The 24,103-nt window shown below is 38.2% G+C and overlaps 1 protein-coding gene across 1 annotated transcript in view; it reads left to right on the top strand.

The window, feature by feature from the left end:
* Window positions 1-24,103, top strand: part of MYO5A (myosin VA) — a 137,172-nt gene that overhangs the window by 39,798 nt on the left and 73,271 nt on the right. The window contains exons 6-14 of the mRNA XM_052647266.1: window positions 3,122-3,265; window positions 6,334-6,415; window positions 7,042-7,149; window positions 9,176-9,282; window positions 15,208-15,473; window positions 16,094-16,175; window positions 19,519-19,659; window positions 22,402-22,527; window positions 23,821-23,904. Of these exons, the coding sequence (XP_052503226.1) occupies window positions 3,122-3,265; window positions 6,334-6,415; window positions 7,042-7,149; window positions 9,176-9,282; window positions 15,208-15,473; window positions 16,094-16,175; window positions 19,519-19,659; window positions 22,402-22,527; window positions 23,821-23,904 (1,140 nt within the window). The remainder of the gene's footprint in view (window positions 1-3,121; window positions 3,266-6,333; window positions 6,416-7,041; window positions 7,150-9,175; window positions 9,283-15,207; window positions 15,474-16,093; window positions 16,176-19,518; window positions 19,660-22,401; window positions 22,528-23,820; window positions 23,905-24,103) is intronic.

Raw genomic sequence — 24,103 nt, forward strand, 5'->3', positions numbered from 1 at the left:
ATAGCATTAGGAAGGCTGTTATAAATACAGTACTTGTAAGGCTGATGAAATACTTAGGGGGAAAGGACAAAAGGCACTGTTTATATTCAGAACATTGTTTCCATATTGGATTAAAGGCTTAGAATCATATAGTTTTATTTTTGAAAGGGATGCTACTGCTCATCTATTCTAGAAGCTGAAGCTGAATGGTTTTATGAAGACCTGCAAGACCTTCTAGAACTAACACCCAAAAAAGATGTCCTTCTCATCACAGGGGACTGGAATGGAAAAGTAGGAAGTCAAGAGAGTACTCTGTTACCTGTACTCCAGTTACTTGGAGTAACAGGCAAGTTTGGCCTTGGAGTACAAAATGAAGCAGGGTAGAGGCTGACAGAGTTTTGCCAAGAGAATGCACTGGTCTTAGCAAACACCCACTTCCAACAACACAAAAGATGAGTCTACCCATAGACATTACCAGATGTTCAATATTGAAATCAGGCTGATTATATTCTTTGCAGCTGAAGATGCAGAAGCTCTATACAGTCAGCAAAAACAAGACCTGGAGTTAACTGTGGCTCAGGTCATGAACCCCTTATTGCCAAATTCAGACTTAAATTGAAGAAAGTAGGGAAAACCACTAGGCCATTCAGGTATGACCTAAATCAAATCCCTTATAGTTATAGAGTAGAAGTGACAAATAGATTCTAGGGATTAGATCTGATAGAGTACCTGAAGAACTATGGACGGAGGTTCGTAACAATACAGGAGGTGGTGATCAAAACCATCCCCAAGAAAAAGAAATACAAAAAGGCAAAATGGTTGTCGGAGGAGGCCTTACAAATAGCTGAGAAAAGAGAAGAGAAAGGTAAAGCAGCTCCTTGGGCTTTGAAATCACTGCAGATGGTGTCTGCAGCCATGAAATGAAAAGACACTTGCTTCTTGGAAGAAAAGCTATGACAAACCTAGATAGCATATTAAAAAGCAGAGATGTTACTTTGCTGACAAATGTCTGTATAGTTAGAGCTATGGTTTTTCCAGTAGCCATGTAGAGATGTGAGAGTTGGACCATAAAGAAGGCTGAGCATCGAACAATTGATGATTTTGAACCGTGGTCTTGGAGAAGACTCTTGAGAGTCCCTTGGACTGCAAGGAGACCAAACCAGTCAATCTTAAAGGAAATCAATCCTGAATATTTATTAGAAGGACTGATGCTGAAGCTGAACATACAGTACTTTGGCCATCTGATGCAAAGAGCCGACTCATTAGAAAAGACCCTGATGCCGGGGAAAGATTGAAGGCAGGAGCAGAAGGGGATGACAGAGGACGAGATGGTTGGATGGCATCACCAACTCAATGGACATGAGTTTGAGCAGGCTCTGGGGGATGGTGAAGGGCAGGGAAGTCTTCCGTGTTGCAGTCCATGGGGTCGCAGAGTCTTACACAACTGAGCCACTGAACAACTACTGCTTGTCTAGTCTAGTCAGTTAACACATGAGGACACTAATGCTCTTCAGAGGATTAAATGATGCAAGTTGGTGGTAGGGCCTGCTGTGATACGCAGATCTTTAGACCTGTATTTCATTTACTCCTCTACCATTCTTTGCTACATGTTCATATACCTTATACTCAAAAACAAAAGGATCTGTTTCAGCCCTGGCAACTCGCTGCTCCTTCTCACAGAGTGTAGTGATTTTGGCAGGTCCACTCCACACTCTGAGGAGATCCAAGGGAGGTGACATGTGGAGGTTGGGATAGGAGTCGGGAGGGAGGAGAAGCTGTGGACCACCCTCTCCCAGCTTGCGTAGTTGATGGGGAAGGTGCTGAGGACAGTGCCCCGGAAGCACTCAGTGACTCTCACTGCTCTGCCGCTGCTACCACATGTAACCTCATCTGCTCTTTGACAGAGTGTGTTGTGTTGAAAGAAGACTTTGCATTGATCCATTAGTTTCATTTTCTAAACAAAATAAAATAATAGGAATATATGGAGACTTTTTGTTGTGTATTTTGTAGTGTCAAGTTTTGCTGGAAAAGTAGTTTCCAGCCATTCTTTCCATCTTTAATGTTAATCTTAAATTTAGCAGTGTTCTCATTGTCAGAACAGAATAGGATAATACCTGTCATATTTCAGAGACTAAACATGTTTCTTTGATTGATCAGAGATTCTAATGTGTTAACGTTTGTGGCTGTGCTACTACTGTTTTCGTCACTTGTGCCTTTTTCCCTTATATTGCTTTCTTAATGCTGCAGAGCATGCTCATATCTTTCTGCTGCAGTTTCAGTGTACTAATCCTAGTAGTCACAGGCTTTGCATAGGGAAAGATATTAATTATATGAAATTATCTAATTAAGCATTTAATATATGCACTGTGTGAACCCTTGCTTTTCTAACTGTAGCATGCTTTTTGCTTTGCCTTGAAGGTAAAAAGTATAGAAGCATGTCACCTAAATCAGAAGGCAGTGCGAATGCCATTTAAGTGTTTAAGATTGTATTAAAAATTTAGCATAAAGTTACATTCTCTACATTCTGTAGCAGATGTCTTGCAAGTTAGATACCACTATCAAATTCAAAGCCAAATTTTACTGTGTCTGGTTTCTGAAAATTGCTTTGAATTGAGGGGGTAATTACTAACACTCCACTAATAAGCAATTCAGCTGAAACAAAGAGACCCTGAACACCAGGGCAATATTTCCAGGAAAATATTAATTTGTTTTAGCCAGTTTTTTACATGAAACAGACTGTATTTCAAGAAATCAAAAACCTAGTTATTTAACCAGGATGACTTGTGCCTAGGCAGCCCCTGGTCCCATCCGTTCTTTTCCTTTGCTGACATGAATGAGTGAATGAGTGTGTTCCATGCCTTCTTCCATGGTGAAGACCTCCCAACCGCTGGCCTCCTGTCTGCTGTTTCTGAAAATCACTTGTGTGAAAATAACAAGGCTGATACCGACTATTAGTATATACCTGTGTCATTGTGCAGTGACAAAGCATGCAGTTTGCAGGGGCAAAACTGGTTCTGTTTTTAAAAGAATCACTTTTAAAAGGTTGTGTTCACCTCTGTTCTGTCTCTCCCTGAACAAATTTGTTCATGTCAGGACATGAATTACACTTCTAAAACCGTATTTTTTTCCCCTTGTTTTTCAGTCAATTGGAAATGCTAAAACAACCAGGAATGATAACAGTAGCCGTTTTGGGAAGTATATTGAGATTGGTTTTGATAAGAGATATCGAATCATCGGTGCCAATATGAGAACTTACCTTTTAGAGAAATCCAGAGTGGTGTTCCAGGTAAGCCAGGCCAGTATACATACAGATTGCTGTATCATTCCAGAGCTCACTTTATTCCCAGATTCTTTTGAGCATGTTATGTCAGTATTACTACAAACTACATCTGGACAGAAATATGTGAAACAATGCCTGTCAGAGAATACCCCTTAGACTAATAGTCCTGGGACTGGACAGTGATTTAGGTTTAATGGTTTTTACTGTTTCCTCCAGATGCTTGTATGAAAAGATTAGTTAAGAAGAGGTGCTGATAGTTTAGTCTTGTCTGTCACATTTCCCAGTTGATAGGGAAGACATTGGTCTATGCTTCAGTGAGTTATAGCTTGAACTCAGTTCAAAAAAAATGTTCTTGACCTTTTTTCTTCCTTCTTTTCTTTCAGAATATGGTATTGTTTAGATAGAATGTTGGGAGTTAATCCTCATAACTCACTTGTGAACCACTGTCAGAGAACACACTGAAGTCTACGTATTGGTATAAGACTTTCATTCACAAACATGCTCCTAGTCCTTTTGAAGGAGGGAGTGGGGGTGGCTTCCAGGATCTCAGTTCCCCAACCTGGGATTGAACCCAGGCCTTGCAATGAAAATCTGGAATCCTTCCCATCCCCAGGGAACTCCTGCTCTTACTCCTTTTTTATTTGTAAATGGGGAAACACTATACATTACAACACTGACAGACATGTTTATGCTCCGGGAATGTGGACTTACCGTTGGAAAACTCCTAGTATAGGACTCTGGGTGACCCACTGCAAACTGTGAGATGGGGTTCCTCTGGCTCCTTCACTGGATGCCTGCCTCATGGAGATTCCAGTAGCCCTGGCACTGCCATATAGCTGAGTCTATAGTTTCCATCACACAAGTCTATTAAGGCTTAGAAAGTGTGTAGGAAAAACATACTGAAAGTCATGAGTTTGGGCAGCCTAGAACTATTCAGGTTTTGACTTTAGGAATGTGCCTGATTTGTGGCTACCTAAATGTAATACTGTGAACTGTGGTGTTGGAGAAGACTCTTGAGAGTCCCTTGAACTGCAAGGAGATCCAACCAGTCCATTCTAAAGGAGATCAGCCCTGGGTGTTCTTTGGAAGGAATGATGCTGAAGCTGAAACTCCAGTACTTTGGCCACCTCATGTGAAGAGTTGACTCATTAGAAAAGACTCTGATGCTGGGAGGGATTGGGGGCAGGAGGAGAAGGGGATGACTGAGGATGAGATGGCTGGATGGCATCACCAACTTGATGGACGTGAGTCTGAATAAACTCCGGGAGTTGGTGATGGACAGGGAGGCCTGGCGTGCTGCAATTCATGGGGTCACAAGGAGTCGGACACAACTGAGCAAGCAAACTGAACTGAACTGAAATGTAGTACCTGATTTGTATAGTAAAGCAATAGTTACCCTCCTCCATTGTTCTAATATCTAGATACACGCAGAACAGTGTTATTGTACACACATGTATGCTCGAATGGGTTAAAAAAAAATTTAGTAGCCAAAAGAAACAATGGGGGAAATATATGATCTAAGAGAAGACTGAATGTAAATAGTACAAATTTGATTGATAGGTAGACAATGAAAGGGAAAATTGGTATGGTGACCAAAGGCTAGTAGTGGGGCCTAACCCTTCTTGTCTAGAAACTGTGAAGCAATTCTAGCTGTTCCCCAACCCTCAAGGCTATATAACATTGAGGATGTTTGGTTATATCAAAGTGAGTCAGACGGAGAGTACATATTTGATATTGCTTCATGTACAAACATGATCAAATCATTTCTGTAGATTCTCCAGCTTTCTAGTTGTCTGTGTACTGAACCCCCTAAAATATTGCCTAAAAAGTGAAAGTGGCTCAGTCGTGTCCGACTCTTTGTGACCCCATGGACTCTACAGTTCATGGAATTCTCCAGGCCAGAATACTGGAATGGGTAGCCTTTCCCTTCTCCAGGGGATCTTCCCAACCCAAGGATCGAACCCAGGTCTCCTATATTACAGGCAGATTCTTTACCAGCTGAGCCACAGGGAAGCCCAGGAATACTAGAGTGGGTAGCCGATCCCTTTCCAGCGGATCTTCATGACCCAGGAATCAAACCGAGGTCTCCTGCATTGCAGGTGGATTCTTTACCAACTGAACTATGAGCGAAGCCCTCATATTGCCTATTCGTGCTTATAGTCATTGGTATATTGTTTGTTTGTTTAGGGTCTTCTGTCCATGTAATAAGTTTTCTTAACCAGACACCAGCCCCCATTTATGCATGAAACCTGACCTTGGCCTTACTTGCTGTATTCTTCTGTCAACTGAGTTCAGCTGGTAGAGAATCTGCCTGCGGTGCTGGAGACCTGGGTTCAGTCCCTGGGTTGGGAAGATCCCCTGGAGAAGAGAAAGGCTACCCACTCCAGTATTCTGGCCTGGAGATTTCAATGTACTATATAATCCATGGGTTCACAAAGAGCGGACACAACTGAGTGACTTTTACTTTCACCTTCTGTCAACTGAATACACTGCAGAATTCAGGAGTATGATGATAGAATATAAGAATTACGTTTTGTATGAGCAGTATTATTACATTGTATTTTGAAAGTATATATGTGGAAGAAGGCAGTCAGAAAATACTAAGAAATGGTCTTAGAATTGTACACAATTTATTTTCTATCTGAAATATATTTTTATTGACTTTTAAATATATAATCTAAATTGATATGGATGATGTAGTGCATTCATGGATTTCTTACAAACAAGTACAGTAGAGGGCCCAGTCTAAGATATGGGAAAGATGGGACTTTTCCCCAGAGTGTTAGGAAGACCATGAATCTAAGAGGTACTGTGAGAAAATATGAGTATTGGGCCAACAGAGATTTTAGTTTCCCCGAAAGTCGCTGATCTCATGACAGTGCCATATAGCAAGCTGTTTACTAGTTTAAAAAGCATAACTGTCATATATATTATGTTGATTGTGAACAACAGATACACTCACACAGGTGTACATAGTTAATAAATCACTTTTCAATAATCATAGATATTAAACATAAAACTATTCTGAGTTTTAGATTAAAATTCTCTAATTGAAAACTCTTCTTATTTCAAAGGCAGAAGAGGAGAGAAACTATCATATCTTCTATCAACTTTGTGCCTCAGCAAACCTACCTGAATTTAAAGTGCTGCGATTAGGTATGAATATGACATTAGATTTATTGTGCTGGTATTATCTTCTGTTTATTTCCAAGTTCATAACCTTACTTCTTAAAAAGGAGATTTTCTTGTACTGAAATATTTATGGATGAAATAAGAGGTCTACAGTTGGCCTTAAGATAACCCATGGGATGGATAAGGGGTAAGTGGCTATATAAATGGAACAAGGTTAGTCTTGAGTTGATACTTGTTTAAGATGAGTGTGATGAGTACACAAGGGCTCATTATACTAGTTTCTCTACTTTTGTGTATGTTTGAAATTTGCCTTGTTTAAAAGGAAAGAAAATACAAAGGAGTTTATGTGGTAGAATCATATGAAGTCTCTGATGAAGAAAGCAGGAAAGTGTTTGAAGAAATTATCCTAGCATGTAGATTGAAATAAAACATTTAGGAAAGGTCTATTCACTTAAACTCTACAAACATGTTGCTCCATTATTTAATTTGAGTCTTGTATTAAAATGTAACTAAAAATACAGACAGTCAGACTCCAGACTCTATACAATTAATTATGCTTTCACTGCCTCTAAAGCAGAGTGGACATAAGGGTAGAAGTCAAGGCCTTTTCATAGACTGCAAATCTTTTAAAATTTTTTCCTTAATTGTAGGAGATGCAAATAACTTCCATTACACGAATCAAGGTGGCAGTCCTGTGATTGAAGGAGTAGATGATGCCAAGGAGATGGCACATACCAGGCAGGCCTGCACTTTGCTAGGTATGTAATCTTATCCTTGAATTCTTGGAATAAATAGCTCTCTGACTCAAACAACCTTTGATTTGGAATATTAGCTTAGCTTCATATTAAGTGGTGAAAATTTGGGGGAGATTTAGCTTTGTTTTTTTCAGATTTAACATTCTTCATAAAAAACATTTGAACATCAAATGGGCATGGAGTTTCTCTTGGGGATGATGGGAACTATACGGAAAATATGTTATGGTAATGATTGTACAACTTTGTAAATTTACCCAAAACTTTTGAATTGCATACTTAAGATGGATGAGTTTTATGATATGCACATTATTCTTCAATAAAGCTATTTAAAACATACATTCAGGGCTTCAGGGGAAAGATACGGGACTGTTTACTTAGATTTTTACAAAATCTGAAACGTAGAGCTGAATGAAATGGGTCTCTATTCAGAAACTCATGTTTTATAGGATTTTTTTGTGTATTTTTTTTTTTTTTCATTTTGGGGCCTGGAAATGTGGTTGAGCTGGCTTGGTGACAAAATAATGTATTACATGTAGTTTATTTGTTTCTGAAATGGCTTAGGTCACTGTTTTTTTTTCTAGATTTAAAAAATATATTGGATCTACATATAAATAAATTGACCTTTAGAAATGTAGTATACAACTTTTAGTGCTGAATTATTTATTTAAATCTTTCAGCATATGAATAACTCTAAAGTCATATATTGGTATTTTGAGGAGTAACCTGAGATGAGTTAATTTAATTTAAAAGTATTGCTAATCAGAGTACTCTTGCCTGGAAAATCCCTTGGACGGAGGAGCCTGGTAGGCTGCAGTCCATGGGGTCGCTAAGAGTCGGACACGACTGAGCGACTTCACTTTCACTCTTCACTTTCATGCATTGGAGAAGGAAATGGCAACCCACTCCAGTGTTCTTGCCTGCAGAATCCCAGGGACAGGGGAGCCTGGTGGGCTTCTGTCTATGGGGTCGCACAGAGTAGGACACGACTGAAGTGATTTAGCAGCAGCAGCAGCAATCAGAGTATGATCCAGGACCACTATGGAGCTTGTAAAAACTTAGAATCTCAGACTTACTAAACTAGAATCTACATTTTAACCAGATCCATTGGTGATTCACATATGCATATTACAGTTTGAGAAACACTGCTTTACTTCCAGTGCGAACTCTGTTTATAAACAGAAAATTGTGAATTTGAAAAAGCCATAACGCAGGAAATGGTAGAAACAGTCCTTGTAAAATGAACTCTGAATTACCTGTATGTGATTGCATTTTTGGAAATAATTTTAATTTTTTTACTTAAACATAATATATATCTAATATTCTGGAAAAATCTTACCTTATTGAAAAGTGAAGCCTCATCTGGTAAAACACCAAGGGCTGACCTGCATTCTCATCCTGCCTGACCTTTCAGGTCCTGCTCTAGTTCTTTGTTTAGGTACTCACTTGTCAGGCTGGGGCATAGCACCAGCCTGAACATTTTTAATTGTGTGGTCTCTTTGAATTATGCTTGGTCTCTAGTTAAAAGAAGTGATTGAATAATTTGACTTAAAACAATCTTACTGAGCCACAACTTGCATTTAGAGTAGAGCTAAATAGTAGTGTTAGTAAGATACTTAAATCATGTGATGATTTTGTTTAGCACTTACCATGTGTCACACAGTGTGTTAACTTTACTAAGTGTATTTTCTCATTTAATGTTTACAAACTCCCTTGGAGATAGTCTCTAATGTCCCTGTGTCTCAAATCAGAAACTAGAAGGGTGAAGGTGTCTGCCTGTGTGAGATGGCAGGTCAGGAGCAGAGCCCGGCTTCCAGCTGAGGTCTGTCTCACAAACCATAGTGCTAAAGTGCATCATGTATTAAGGTCAACAAAGGTGAAAGTGTTGTTAACTATGGCACATTATAATGTGTACAACATCTGGCAGTATTCAACTGTTAAAAATTAAACTCTCAAAAAGTTAAATTATCTGCTTTAATTGTTTAGTTCCTATTCTGAAATTAATCACTGTTCATTTACTCTGTTGTTTCAGGAATTAGTGAATCTTATCAGATGGGAATTTTCCGAATACTTGCTGGCATCCTACACTTAGGCAATGTTGTGTTTATGTCTCGAGATTCAGACAGCTGCACAATCCCTGTGAGTTCAGAGCAAGCTTCCTGTGATGACAGTTGATTTGTGTTTTAGTTTTGTTGATTCTTTATGGAAACAGTGTGTTTGAAATCTCTCTATTAACTAACATTAATAATTATCAGAGAGATAATTACTAGAAAGATACACTGTCTAGAGTAGAATTTTGAACCATCGATAAAGAAATGTGGATTCAGATCCCTGGTTCACAGTGATTGCTTGTGTGTGTGTGAGGGATAGGGGAGGAAAGAACTTGGGTATATGTGTGAGCTGTATAAACAGAGGTGGGAAATATTAGATGTGAAAGTTGGATTGGTGAGTCTACAGTGAAGATCTTGTTTGGCCCATGACACACATACCAGAATTGATAAGTTTATTTGTCCTGTGGAATATGGATTAAAAGTTACTGAAGAAATTGTTAGCAGTGATTACTCCTGGGAAAAGGAATTAGATGACTGGAGAGATATGGTGTCTTCACTATGATTTACATATTCTTCCCCATGTAGAGATGACTACACACTGAGAATTAAAATCCAATTCATTTGTTTAAACTGTAATAAAACCTAATAGTCTCAGAATGTTCTCATTGGGCATTGTGATTTGCAGCATTTTCTGATCACCCCTATCAAAGATCACACACAATGCACACACTCACACATACATGTAGATAATTATTAGGTGTTTTTTAACTTTGTTAAAATGGAGGCAGTTTTAATATTATTAACTCTTTTTTCATCTTGCTTCCTCAAGGATTATAATAGGAAACAATTCTGAGATTTATGTTTCACTCTTCAGACACCCAAGTTGATATTTGCAAATCTACATGTAAATTAATTCATGTGACATAAATTTGGGTAAATTAGACTTTAGTTTTGAAATACATGTTTCAGCATCTCTGCCTGGGTTCAATCCCAGCTTTACTATTTATGCACTCTGTGTTTTGGGGTGAGTTACTTAGCTTCTCTGAACCTTAGTTTCCTCATTTTTAAAATGAAAGAGAGTTTGTTTTTTACCAATTTTGGACTGGTTGCTCTGATCACACTTCATACTGGATAAATTATATTCTAAAAATATTTGTAATTAATACATAAGAACTTTAATAAATACATAAGAAATATTTTAATATATATATAAACTGAGTGAAAATAGGAACTCGGAACAGAGCAGAACCCTGAAGCATGGACTCACCTGAGAGGTGTTTGCTGAACCCAGTGACGTTGAGCTGTGGTTTTTATAGCCAAGTGGAGTGCGGAAGACAAAAAACAAAGCCTCAGACTCCTATAAACAGGGGAACAGGAAGGCAAACTTCGCCTAAAGCTGAGACCCTAAATGAGGAACATGGTCACCACCTCCTCCAAGAGTACAAAGAAAAATCAAGTCTTTAAGCTAGGTGGGGGGTAAGGGGGAGGGCAGAAATAGTTCCCTAAAAATTTAGAGCAATGAGCTACCCCTCATACTTATTTCCCAGTTTGTTTTCATGGTTCCTGGATGGTCCCCAACAGCAACATACACAAAACTTAGCTTAAATTGATCCTGGATTGGTAGTGCCCTGGATGCCTGACAGAAGCAAATGCAAATCCACCTTCAATCCAGGCCTCGACAGAGTCCCATGAGAAGAGTTACAAGAAATACTGACTCATAGTCAAAAATCTCAAATCTCGTGATACAACAAAATAGAAAGAGCTAGGCAAAACAACAGATAGCAGTCAAACCTCCTAAGAGTGCTGAAAGAAATTAATAGCAGATTTGACACAACTGAATAGATAAGTGATAAGCTGAAAGACAGACAGGAAGAAATGATCCAAAATGCAAGATGGGACCCACAGATGGAGCCCTTAACAATAGTTAAAAGAGATGAAGAATGGAATAACAGAATCTAATTTTAATATAATGAGAATTTCTAAGGGAAAGAAAGAAGAGAATGAGGCAGACAAAATGTTTGAAGAGGTAATTACTAACAAAGTTCGGAACCTGTGAAAATGACACTACACCACAGATTTGGAAAGGAGAAAAAATCCCAGATAGAATAAATAAAAAGAAACCCACCTCTAGGCTCACCATAATGCTACCACAGACAGAAAAATCTTGAAACACAAAGAAAGATAAGACATACTAGTGTTGAAAAAGTAGCAATTAAACTGATTGCTCACTTCCCAACAGCAATAATAGAAGTCAGAAAACAGTGGACCATCTTCAGTGTTCTAGAGTAAATAATTACCAACTTAGAATCATATATCCAGTAAAGATATCTTTTTAGAATGAGGAAAAGATAGATGTGTTTTTGGACAAATAGAAACTTGTGAGAATTTGTCACCAATAGGCCCTCACTAAAGGAAATATGAAAAGACACGGTTAAGATAGAAGGAAGGTGATCTGGATACAAGATCTAAAATTCCAGAGGGAATGGTGAATCAAAAAAATGGGCAAAATTTGATTAATTAAAAGAATAATAATTATGAATTGAGCTTCCCAGGTGGCACTAGTGGTAAAGAACCCACCTGCCAATGCAGGAGATGAGACATAAGAGATGCAGGTTCAGTCCCTGGCCTGGGTTGGGAAGATCCCCTGGAGGAGGGCATGGCAGCCCACTCCAGTATTCTTGCCTGGAGAATCCCATGGACAGAGGAGCCTAGCAGGCTACAGTCCATAGGGTTGCACAGAGTCATACACAAATAGTGTTTTGGGCCACAAAATACTTTTTACAAAAAACTCATTACAGAGGGAATGGTAGTAGAGAAACCTCACAGACATTCCTGTAACCAAGCAACCAGTCAGCATCACATGAGTTCTGATGCAGCCTCCTGAGGAGGGCACCACACGCTTCTCTAGTATTCTCACCAGAAAGGCGTGCCGAACCTGATCATGAGGCAAGGTCGTACAGACCCAAACTGAGGGGCACACTACCCTTCTAAAGTATCAAGTTCTCAAAAGACAAAACAAAATAAAAGAGTGAAGAGCTCCTCAAATTAACAGAGATTAATGAAGTAAGATAACTAACTTCAATGTACAAACCTAGACTGGATCCTGGACCATACAAGTGGGATCCTGGTCCCTAACAACCCGATTCTCAGAGGACACTATTAGGTCAGTAAGTAAAATTTACTAGGTAATAGGGTTGTATCACTGCTAATTTTCTGATTTTATTCATTGTACTATAGTTATATAAGATAATTTTAGGAAAATACACAGGAGAGTATTCAGTACCAAAAGGGCATCATGCTTGCAACATGCTCTCAAAAGACTCTGAAAAATAATATGTATGTAGACGTATGTGAAAGAGTGAGAGAGAAAGAGCAAACTCGGTAAAATGTTAATATTTAGGGAATCTGGGTGAAGGAAATACTTTGTACTTTTTTTGCAACTTTTCTGTTAGTCTGAATTTAGTTTAAAATAAAAAGTTTAAAAAACTAAAGTGAAAAAAAAAAAAACAAAACTAAAGTGCATCACCAGCCCTTTCTTCCTCCCAAAAAGATAATAAAGCACTGGATAGCAAAGCTTATAGATTGGGATTGAGTGTTTGGAGTTCATGTGATTTAATTACATTAAGATAACTAATGTATCAATTCTTCTATCATAAAAGCAGAAACGGAAAGTGAAGCTTTCAAACTAATAAAGAGGAAAACGAACTAAAAAAATAATCCAAATATAGCAAGAAAAGGAGAGAAATTTTTAGAAAAGGAGGGACAAGTAAAGGCACAAAAAAGGTGCTAATAGAAATAATTACAAACGAACCAATGTTTTAGTTAGTATGGATTGTCAGACCAGTTTTAGAATTTAGGTATATACTTTTGAAAGAAACATTCCTGAAAAATAAAGGTACAGATAGTTTCAAAGTAAAAAGTTGAGAAAAGACACACCATAATAGCTAGAAAAAAACCTCGTAGAGCTGTATTGATACTGGACAAAATAGACTTTGAGGCCAAAAGCGGTACTAGAGATAGAGTCACTATGTACTGATAGAGATTTTTATTCACCAGGAAGATGTAATAGTTCTAAACTTGCGTGTACTTAATGATGTAGTCTCAAAATATATAAAGCAAAAGATTACCACAAGAATAAAAAGAAAATCTGTCACAGTGGGATATTACTGACTTCTCTCAATTACTGATAGGTAAAGAAGTCTAAAAATTAGTTAAGTTATAGAAAATTTGAACCAGTTAACAACGTTGCCCTCATAGAACAAAATGGTAGTACCATTCAAATAAAATGTTTAGAGTGCTGATCCACTTCTAAATGATGTCACACAATTCATATATAAATGAATGAAATAAGCTGCTTATTCAACGGAGTTGATCCATGTTGATGGTGGTGGTGCTGATTTGTGTCTGAAGTGATTACTTGGGAGGAGGGAACATGAAAGAAAAAAGGTACTGCTTCAGTGGGAAGGCTCAGGGGAGGAAGGTGTCAAGAGACCTAGGGTTTAATCACAATTCTGACATAAACTGGTGATGTGCTTTTTGCCAAGCTAGTCTTTTGGATGTTATGTCCTAATTTGTCAATTAGAGATAGCAGTGTTCACCCTGCCTGTTGCTCAGGAATGTTATCAGATGCAATTGAAACATGTGAGTGAAGATGTTAAAAAATATAATGTACTAACATGAGTTAAATTAAATAAGTATTTTTAATTTATGAATACTTTGCATGCCTACTCATGCAAAACCTATGGAAGACGTTGTAGGGGATACAGGGATCCCTATAGGTAAGGGGTTCCCAACCTCCAGGATCTAATGCCTGATGATCTGAGGTGGAGCTGATATGATAGTAACAGAAATAAAGTGCACAGGAAATATAATGAATGCTCTTGAAGCATCCCCAAACCATTCCTCCACTCCACAATCCATGGAAAACTTGTCTTCTACAGAGTCAGTCCTTGGTGCCAAAAAGGTTGGGGATCCCTGCCATAGATGATGCAGGGGATCCTTAGATTAGAAACACTAGTCTAAGAAGCCACACAAATAACTATTAAGTTGTCTGTTTATAACCTTTTAGTATCTCCACCTCACATCTCCCTGCCATTGGCCCTCATTGCTCTTAGAGGAAAGACCAGCCATGGAACAGCCTCTGGCTTCATCCCCTGCATTATCTCCCTCACGTAGCTTCAATCCCTCACATCTCTGGTTTCCCTCCCACCACAGGACTTTTATACCAGATGTCCCCTCTACTTGGAAGACCCTTTCACCAAGTTAACCCCTTCTTATTCTTCAGATCTCAACTCCATTTCTCAAGGCCACTGTCTCCTGTCTCCCTGAATAGGGCACATTCCTTACACATGGAATCTTAGTATAGTGTCCTCCTTTGTAGTAATTTTAATTTCAGGGAGCAAGCATTTAGTTAATGTCCATTTCCCCTAGTGACTATAAGTTCTAGGAGGACAGGGTGAAAGTAAAAGTGTTAGTTGTTCAGTCGTATACGACTCTTTGTGACTCCATGGACGGTAGCCCACCTCAGTTCATGGAATTCTCCAGGCAAGAATACTGGAGTGGGTAGCCAGTCCCTTCTCCAGGGGATCTTCTTGACACAGGAATCAAACCCGGGTCTCCTGCATTGTAGATGAATCCTTTTATTCTCTGAGCCACCAAGGAAGCCGGTACATGTCTATTTTTTTCTGCTGGCATATAATATATTTGTAGACAAGCTGACTCATTTTCTGACTGACTAAATGAATGTGCCTGAAGACGGATGCAAATAAGTACAATAAAGAGACAAAGGAAGAGGTCATTTTTTGAAGTGAGTCCTAGAAGAGATTATGAAATGCTGCCTAGATTCTGGTTTGATGGATGGTTGTGATTATCACTGATCAGCTTCAGATGCTCTTGGTGTTTGTTGTAGCAGAGAAATTGTCAGGTTTAATTGTTACCTCTTTGTTAATATTTTTTTAGTAAATTCTTACTTGATTGATCTGGTCCTAGGAAATAACCCATTCTCTTTTGTCAGCCCAAGCATGAACCCCTCAGCATCTTCTGTGACCTCATGGGTGTGGACTTTGAGGAGATGAGTCACTGGCTCTGCCATCGGAAGCTGGCCACTGCCACAGAGACGTACATCAAGCCCATCTCCAAGCTGCAGGCCACGAATGCCCGTGATGCACTGGCCAAGCACATCTATGCCAAGCTCTTTAACTGGATTGTAGATCATGTCAATCAGGCACTCCATTCTGCTGTCAAGCAGCATTCTTTTATCGGTGTGCTGGATATTTATGGGTGAGTGTATTTGGCTTAGTGGTCTGAGCATTTCTTTCTAGACATTATCTAGTAACTCCTAGTAGGCATTTGATTATGTCTGCTACTGGTGAGCTAAAGGGAAAATTAGAAGACAATTTTTTAAAGCCTAGTTTCATTTGCTAATTTGCCTTCTCTGGGTGCCTTTCTTTAATGTTGAACCCCTTCCTATACATTTGTGCTTTTTGATGCCTAATTTTTCATCATCTGGTTCACTTTTCAAAAGAACCTATGACATTTCTATTCCCCTCCTTTCTGTGCTTATGTAAACATTGTGAATCTGTGAATTGACAAGAGCAGTAGCTTTATCGTAATTCTGATTGTTCCCTACTTGGGGATGAATATGCCCTCAAAAACTCATACTATTGAATATATTCACATGCTGCAACCTTGAAAAAAATCTCTGCCACTTTGCTGATGTCTATCTGCTGGGTACATATTTCGTGTTACTAACTTAGAAAGCCTTATCTTCACTGATGTGGAAAGTAAGTTTTGCAATGTTAGGGAATTTCCTATTTCTCTCTAATGTGCACATTTTTAATATTTTTTAAAAGCTATTTTTTCCTTTTTCTCCTCTTCCCATATTATTTTTGATTTTACAGATTTGAAACATTTGAGATAAATAGTTTTGAACAGTTTTGCATAAATTATGCAAATGAAAAACTACAGCAACAATTCAATATGGTAAGAATTTTCTTGCTTAAATAATATTCTGCCAAAAATTATTCTTTGAATTCCTGGTATGTGTTTAAATACTGGCTCCTGAAGTGAAGTTATGAATTTCAGTTATTATCTATGGTTTAAAGCAGTTAAACTGCTGAGGAACTTATGATTAATGAATGATGCAACCTTGGAAAGATGTTTATGGTCCAGATTGGATTCAAGGTCATCTGCTGTCTGAGAATAGTTAAAATTTGGTCCAAATAAATTGAGAAAAGGAAGCAGAAAATGTTTTAGATAGTGACATAAGGGTGTGAAACTTTGACCCCAGGGATATCATTCAGTTGGTCGTCCCTGAGGCTAACTATATGTGGAGTTAATACTATCTTGGCCCTGGGTGTTCTTTGGAAGGAATGATGCTAAAGCTGAAACTCCAGTACTTTGGCCACCTCATGCGAAAAGTTGATTCATTGGAAAAGACTCTGATGCTGGGAGGGATTGGGGGCAAGAGGAGAAGGGGACGACAGAGGATGAGATGGCTAGATGGCATCACCGACTTGATGGACATGAGTTTGAGTGAACTCCAGGAGTTGGTGATGGACAGGGAGGCCTGGTGTGCTGCGATTCATGGGGTTGCAAAGAATCGGACACGACTGAGCGACTGAACTGACTGACTGAACTCTTACTTGCTGTATTAAAACCTTTAGACTATTTGATCTTTGTAAAATATTGCATAAAATATTGTACTTTGATAAAAATTTGGACCCTCTTTTTAGCAAATTAAGCTACTTAGTGTAGGGAAATAATGTAGAAGTGATCTTAAATTTTTAAGCTGTTTCCATAAGAATGTGACTAGTATATTTTGTGTCTCTGCATAAGGAATATTAATAAAAACCTGTCAGACACTAAGTGGAATATTATTTTTTCTCAAGGTTTTCCTGAGTTTCTCAATACTTTAATCAACAGCGGAGCCTTCTGCTCTTTCCCAGAATATTTTGGCACAAGGTGACTGGAAGTATTAAGGAACTAACGCCAGCCTCATTAGGGACTGGCTAATTTGTTTATTTCTCGAGGACCTCATGTCTCTGCATGTGTGTTTCTGACTTTCTTGTTTTCCTTTCCCTCTTTCTGTCTCTATCCATCTGTTTCTTCTCTCTCTCTCTCTCTTTGCTCATACACACACACACACACACACACACACACACACACACACACACTGCAGCTTAGCCTCTCTCTGCACGAGAAAGAGGCTTCCCTCTTTCTCTTATTTCTCTTCTTTCTTTCTTTCCTCCCTCTTATTATCAGATGGCATATATTTTCCTTCAGATGGTATATATTTTGTCTAGGTTTTTGCTTCCTCACTTACCTCACAATTCCTGTGAACAAGCAGTGGTTGAGGTGCTTCTATCTTCTTAACTTGCTTAAATCCCATTCATCTTGACTTCTTGCAGCGTCAGCTTTCACTGTTAATTGTCTGTTTCCCAGTTCTTATATCTGAGAAAAGAGAATGTGCTTAACCCAGTTCATTTGCCCATCAGAGATCTCTGGCCCTTGACTAGCTGTGTCTTGCAGCATGGAGTCTTACAGTAAAGAACTTGGTGCTCAGGCTGCTCCCACAGCAGGGGCTGTGGGGTGGGCGGTGGGCCGGAGAAACATGGTGACTGGCAGGTTTAGTGCTTGGAGTCATTACCTTATTGAGTCAGCATCTCTTGTTATATTGAACCTCATGCCCTTAATTTTGCAATTAAGAATGGAAAATTTTTGAGGTCCCATGGATTTTGCCAAACTAGACATAGAGACTTGTATGAGAAACAGGCCCTAAAGTTTGGAGCAGTGTTTCTATTGTCAATGTGAAGACCACACTGCATATAGATTAATGAATTAAAGGAAGATAGGACTCATTTGTGAGGAATTATTGGTACCATCAGCCAGGGCATCTTGCTTACACATGGTGCTCCATTTGCCTTCTCATTAATCAAAAGAGCAGAAGAAATTTGCTTTCTAATTAGCATTACATAAATATTCATATGTATGACAAGTTTGTTTTTTTTTTAACTAAAGCTTTCACACCTGATTAGACTATGAATGCTGCAAATGAGCCAAGAACAGCATTATAATAAGTATAGAATAAAGTGGGAAAGTTCCAGATGTGTGAGGAGAATAAAGTATCAGAAATCTTGGTAACCCTTAGGTTTCATGGGGGTTTGGGTTCTAGGAAATATGTGTTGTCTGGTAATAGCCACAGAGGGATAATCTTCCCAGAAAAGTTGCAGGACATGTGAGAGAACCAGTGTGACAAAGGAGACAAGAAAGGAAAGCAGAACCCTGCAGGAAGAAATGAGTACAGGTCATTAGCACCTATAGAAACTAGAATTTGTGGGTTGGTGCCATTGGCTGATCAGCTTGATGCGGTGCTTCTATTGGCCTTCCTTCCTAGACCAGCCTAAGTACCTTTCCCTGCAGACTTCGGGTCACACAGCCCTTCCTCAAGGAACTACCATGTTCCAAATTAGTTAGGGACTCCTGAGCTCATAGCTGGCCAGTATTTTTCTCTGGAACATTATTACAGTTTGTAATTCTGTTTCTTGTGATTGATTTCTGTCTGTTTTTCTCACTAGTCTTCAAAGGCTATTAGGGCTGAGTCTGTGTCTATTTTGCTAATGGTGTGTAGTGACTGGGACATGGTAGACAGTCAATACATATTTGTGCTTAAGTGAGTGAATGGAGATGAGAAGCAGTGGCTGAAGCATTTAGCAGAAATAGTAATGTGTTTGTAGTGGTTGCAGCTGCTGGCAGAATTGGATGTAGAAGCCAGAAAAGTGAGCCATAGATTCCCTGACTGTGGAGGATAATCAAGGCAGACACAAAAGACCAACTGTTATCTAATTCTGAGGCACATGAACTTCAACACCATGGTCCCTTTAAAGAATTACTTTGTCATACTGTAAGCATCACCCAGAATGTTTCAGTAGTCTGGAGGGCATCCTCTCTGCAGGTTGTTCAAAGCCAGCTAAGGCATTTCTATGCCCATATGGTTAGCAACACTGTGCGATAATTTAAGGGGCCAAAAGTACATAGTGTGGTTTTGGATATGTATATATCAAAAAATCAAAAGCTGCCACTCTTATCAGATATTTAAATATTCACATACCTAGATTTTCTTGTTTGCCAAAAATCCGATGTAGCTGAGGTTTTTCCATGTGTGGTTTACATTTGCTTTCTTATATTGTTCTCTGCCTGTAAATCGTGTTTCTCCAAGATTGCTGCTAGAAGCCATTGACTGTCTCAAATTCTGTTTTATGCATGTTTATTGACTAACATTTATGACAGTAATATAGTAACCCAGTTTTTTTCTTTTTCATTTCAGCACGTTTTCAAATTAGAACAAGAAGAATATATGAAAGAACAAATTCCATGGACACTCATAGATTTTTATGATAATCAGCCTTGCATTAATCTTATAGAATCTAAACTGGGCATTCTAGATTTGCTGGATGAGGAATGCAAGGTAAGTATGATTTTCTGATGTATTTAATATATCAAAATTGTGTGTCGAGGTAAAGTGGTAAATAGGTTTAAGCAGAGATTCACTAGTATACCATGAAGTGCCACAGTTCCAACAAGTGGGGGTTACCCTAACTTGCATTCTGAAGGATCACTAGCTCCAAAGGGTTCAAAATATAGTTGAAACTAGGAGAATCTCCCTTCCCTTTTCAGCTGACTCTAAGTTATGTGAAAAACTGGCATTAGATACAGCTACTACCAATTTTAGCCACTTTTGTTATTGATATGCTTATATTTGGTACTTTTGTTCAGTGGTATGATATAGTTCAGGAAATGTAAGAAATTGTACAAAAGGTATTTTGAATAATAGTTCTAAATATCTATAATTTTAAACTTGACTAGTTGTTCTTTATTACTTATATGTATGGTAGGTAAAGAGTTTTAGTTTTAATATTTGAAGATGCAGCATGTGGAAAAAACATTGGATCCCTGGCTTCACTGATGAGTGATTCTAGACAACCTATCTTTTCCCTTAGTTGTTCTTTAGTTTATATGTCATAAGTTACAAGTTCATGTACACTGATCCTCCTAAGCATCCAGATTTCCTACAATAAGAATGCAAAGACAAATACTGTATGTTTTCACTTATATGTAAAATCTAAAAAAATAAAATGGACAAATGAATGTAACAAAACAAAAAGAGCCTCCTGGATCCCAGAGCACAAACTAGTGGTTTCCATTGTGGAGACGGTTGGTGGGAAGGGCAAGACAGGTGCAGGCAGGATTAAGAGGAACAAACTACTAGGTATAGAACAAACAAGATGCAAGGTTGCAATGTACAGCACAGGGAATGTAGTCAGAGTTGTATAGTAACTTCACGTGGAATATAATCTATAAAAATATTGAATCACTATGTCATACTGAAACTAATATAATACTGTACATCAACTATACCTTCAATAAACAAAAAGAATACATGTAAAGGTGTTCAGTTTCACTTGAAATTAAATAAAACATAAATCAAAACAAAAATAAGACACAGCTTTTTACCTATCAAGTGAGTTTAAATTTGATAATACCAAATTAGCATTTATTGCATATATACTCTTGATGAAGGACAAAAGTTAGTAGAACATATTTTTGAGGAATATTTATCAAGATTTTAAATACACATAGCTTTTGAACCAGAAGTAGAAATGCTGAGAGTTTACCCTATGAATATACTTACAAAAGAATCCAAAGTTTTTCTTTAAAAGGAGCCATTGTGGCAGTTTTCATAATAACAAAAAATCAGTAACAACCTAGTAGTCATAAATACAAGAATGCTATTATTAAGAAGAAAAAAAAAATACAAGGATGGCTAAGTTGAGGATCCCTCTTGGCCAACGTCACATTGCACATGAAAATATGTGGGTTATTTTTAAATATCTTTTGATACTGATTTCTAACATAATTCCACAGTGATAAGAGAACAGACTCTGTTTAATTTCAATACCTTTAGACCTTGAAATTTTTGCAACTTGTTTTATACCCCTGAATATGTCCCAGTGTCTCCTTGTTCACAGTCTATGGGAACTTGGATAGAATTTGTATCCTACTGTTGTATAAAAATTGTATAAATCTTAATTATGTTGAATTGGTTCACAGTGCTTTTCAGATCTAGTAGATCCTTCTACTTCTCTGTATATTCATTCTATTAATTTTTGAAGATTTGATATTGAAACTCCAACTAAAAATCTTAATTTATCTACTTAAAAAATACTTGTAATATATAGTGAAACTATATGTAACCTGGTTTAATATTTTTCAAATCTCCTATAAATGTGTTATCATACTTCCTTAATTTAAAAAAATAAAAATTTTTAAAAATGCAAAGAGTTTATAGAGTGATACTATTTGTATCCATGCCTTTAAAGACAGATAAAGCAGTTGGAAATGGTGAGAGGAGACTATTCTCTGTTATATACCTTTCTGAATTATATAAATAATCTGCTATGTGCAAATGTTGTCTTTATTTAACAAACTGTTTGAAATATATGATAATCATGGTGTGTCATCTTTCATTTGTGAGGCTTTCATTGCTATAAAAGTATATTGAGTATTTATTTGATGACCCTTGGTCCAGGCAGACTGAGTTACTCAAAGCTTGGGCTGAGTCACCCATGGGCAGGTCTCGGTTGTTGCTTTTCGTTCCCAGGTGGCGCTAGTGGTAAAGAATCTGCCTGCCAGTGCAAGAGACCCAAGATCCCTGGGTCAGAAAGACCCCGTGGAGTAGGAAATGGCAACCCACTTTAGTATTCTCACCTGAAAAATTACATGGACAGAGGAAAACACACACACACACACACACACACACACACACACACACACACACACCACCTCCCCCCACCCCACACCCCAATCATTGATTTGGGACCTCTGAGAGAGAAATGTGAAAGGAATGAGTTCCTGAATTGGATGTTAAAGTTGTTGCTGCTGCTGCTGCTAAGTCGCTTCAGTTGTGTTCGACTCTGTGCAACCCCATAGACGGCAGCCCACCAGGCTCTGCCGTCCCTGGGATTCTCCAGGCAAGAATGCTGGAGTGGGTTGCCATTTCCTTCTCCAATGCATGAAAGTGAAAAGTGAAAGTGAAGTCGCTCAGTCGTGTTAGGCAAAGCCAAAACACGGTCTCCTGGATGATGCATCAGAAGAATCCCATAACAATATTCACCTTGTTTTCTTACTCTTTTTTTTCTCCTGAATGTAGATGCCTAAAGGTACAGATGACACTTGGGCCCAAAAATTGTACAACACACATTTGAACAAATGTGCACTATTTGAGAAGCCCCGCCTATCAAACAAAGCTTTCATCATCCAGCATTTTGCTGACAAAGTAAGGAAGCTTTATTATCTCTTTTCTATTTGAATAGTTAAGTTCAAAGAGGAAAAAAATCAAGAATCAATAGACAGCAGTTTTTTCTTTGCTGAGCTTTCATTCTTTAGCTCTTTTTAGGAAAAGTAAGCTTAATTGTTGGCTTATTGGCTTAACCTAAATGGAATTATATTATGAAATAAGTGAGTGTTTACAGTCCTGTATCTATAATTCTGAAATCCAAGAAACTCTGAAATATGCAAGTATTTTCATAATTCATTTAGTGGCTAAACCTGATCTTTGACCTGAAGTAAGATGAGGTTATTTATAGTCTTTATTTATCCCAGTTAGGTGAATATTTATATATTTCAGTGTAGAAATATTAATATGTTTGATTACAGATTGCTGCTTCAGATCTACTTAAAGATTCTACTTAAAGATTCTGGATAGTGACCCCAGAGGTTTCAGAAAAGAAATTATAGACGAGTGTGGCCCTCTGAGATCGATTGAGTGGGTCCCTGCTAATAAGGCATGCAAGCCTGCTGCTTCACAGGTTCTAGAGTCTACTCAGAACATCTGGAGCTGCGACACTAGTTTATATTTCAAGGAGGTTGTGGGGGTAGGCTTCTGGTAAGCGTCCCATGGTCCCTGCCAGCAATTGAGGGTTTTCAGAGTCTGTCCTATGTCTAGCTGGAGATCTTTGGATGGCTTCAGGGCCATCTAAGGGCTTTGTTCTACAGTCTGGGGACCCGTGAGTGGTAGATAGCTTAAGTCTTTTAGAAACAAGGAGAGTCCAGTCTCATGTAGTCCTACTTACCAGCTCATACAGTATTTATCCAGCCTCCACCTCTGTCCGTGATCATCACTTCAGCTTTCTGCCAGATAGCTGTTTGTTCCTTCTGACCCTCCCTCTCACTTCAGTCTCTTCTTCCCAAAGGAGACTTTCCCCTGCGGAAAGGTGAAGCAGATTTGGAGGAGATACAGTGGTTGGCCTTGGGGGAGCTCTCTTTGGTTTACCTGAGAGAAGAGAACAGCTTCTTATGAGTCTGCTTACGCATGAATTGGGATCATCTTTTAGGTCACAGTTAATCAGCACTGCCACTGTTCTCCAGGAAAAGCAGTATTTGAGAGTTTTACTCTAGAGTTAACATGCTTCTTACCAAGAATGATACTAGTTTCTTAGAATAAAACTAATAACACTTCACTGAGAGCCCATCATATAGCCTGGGCCTAATACTTATTTTTGTTGTTGATGATAAATTATATCTATTCAAAGCTTTTATTAGCTAAAGAGATTTTCCAATGTGTTTTCAGGTGGAATACCAGTGTGAAGGCTTTCTGGAAAAGAATAAAGACACCGTTTTTGAAGAACAAATTAAAGTTCTTAAATCAAGCAAGGTAACCTTGTATAGGCTTTCTCCAATTAGGATATATTCATTAAAATGTTTATGACTTAAGCATTAGCTTTTTAACATATTATAATACTAATTTTTCTAACAAAATCAGCCCTACTGTTGATTTAATTTATCAAATAGATGTGTCATGTAGTATTTTAAATGCCTTACAAATGTTAATTCATCTAATCCTATGATGAGGT

Source organism: Budorcas taxicolor, chromosome 10, assembly GCF_023091745.1.
Source record: "Budorcas taxicolor isolate Tak-1 chromosome 10, Takin1.1, whole genome shotgun sequence".
Taxonomy (NCBI): Eukaryota; Metazoa; Chordata; class Mammalia; order Artiodactyla; family Bovidae; genus Budorcas; species Budorcas taxicolor.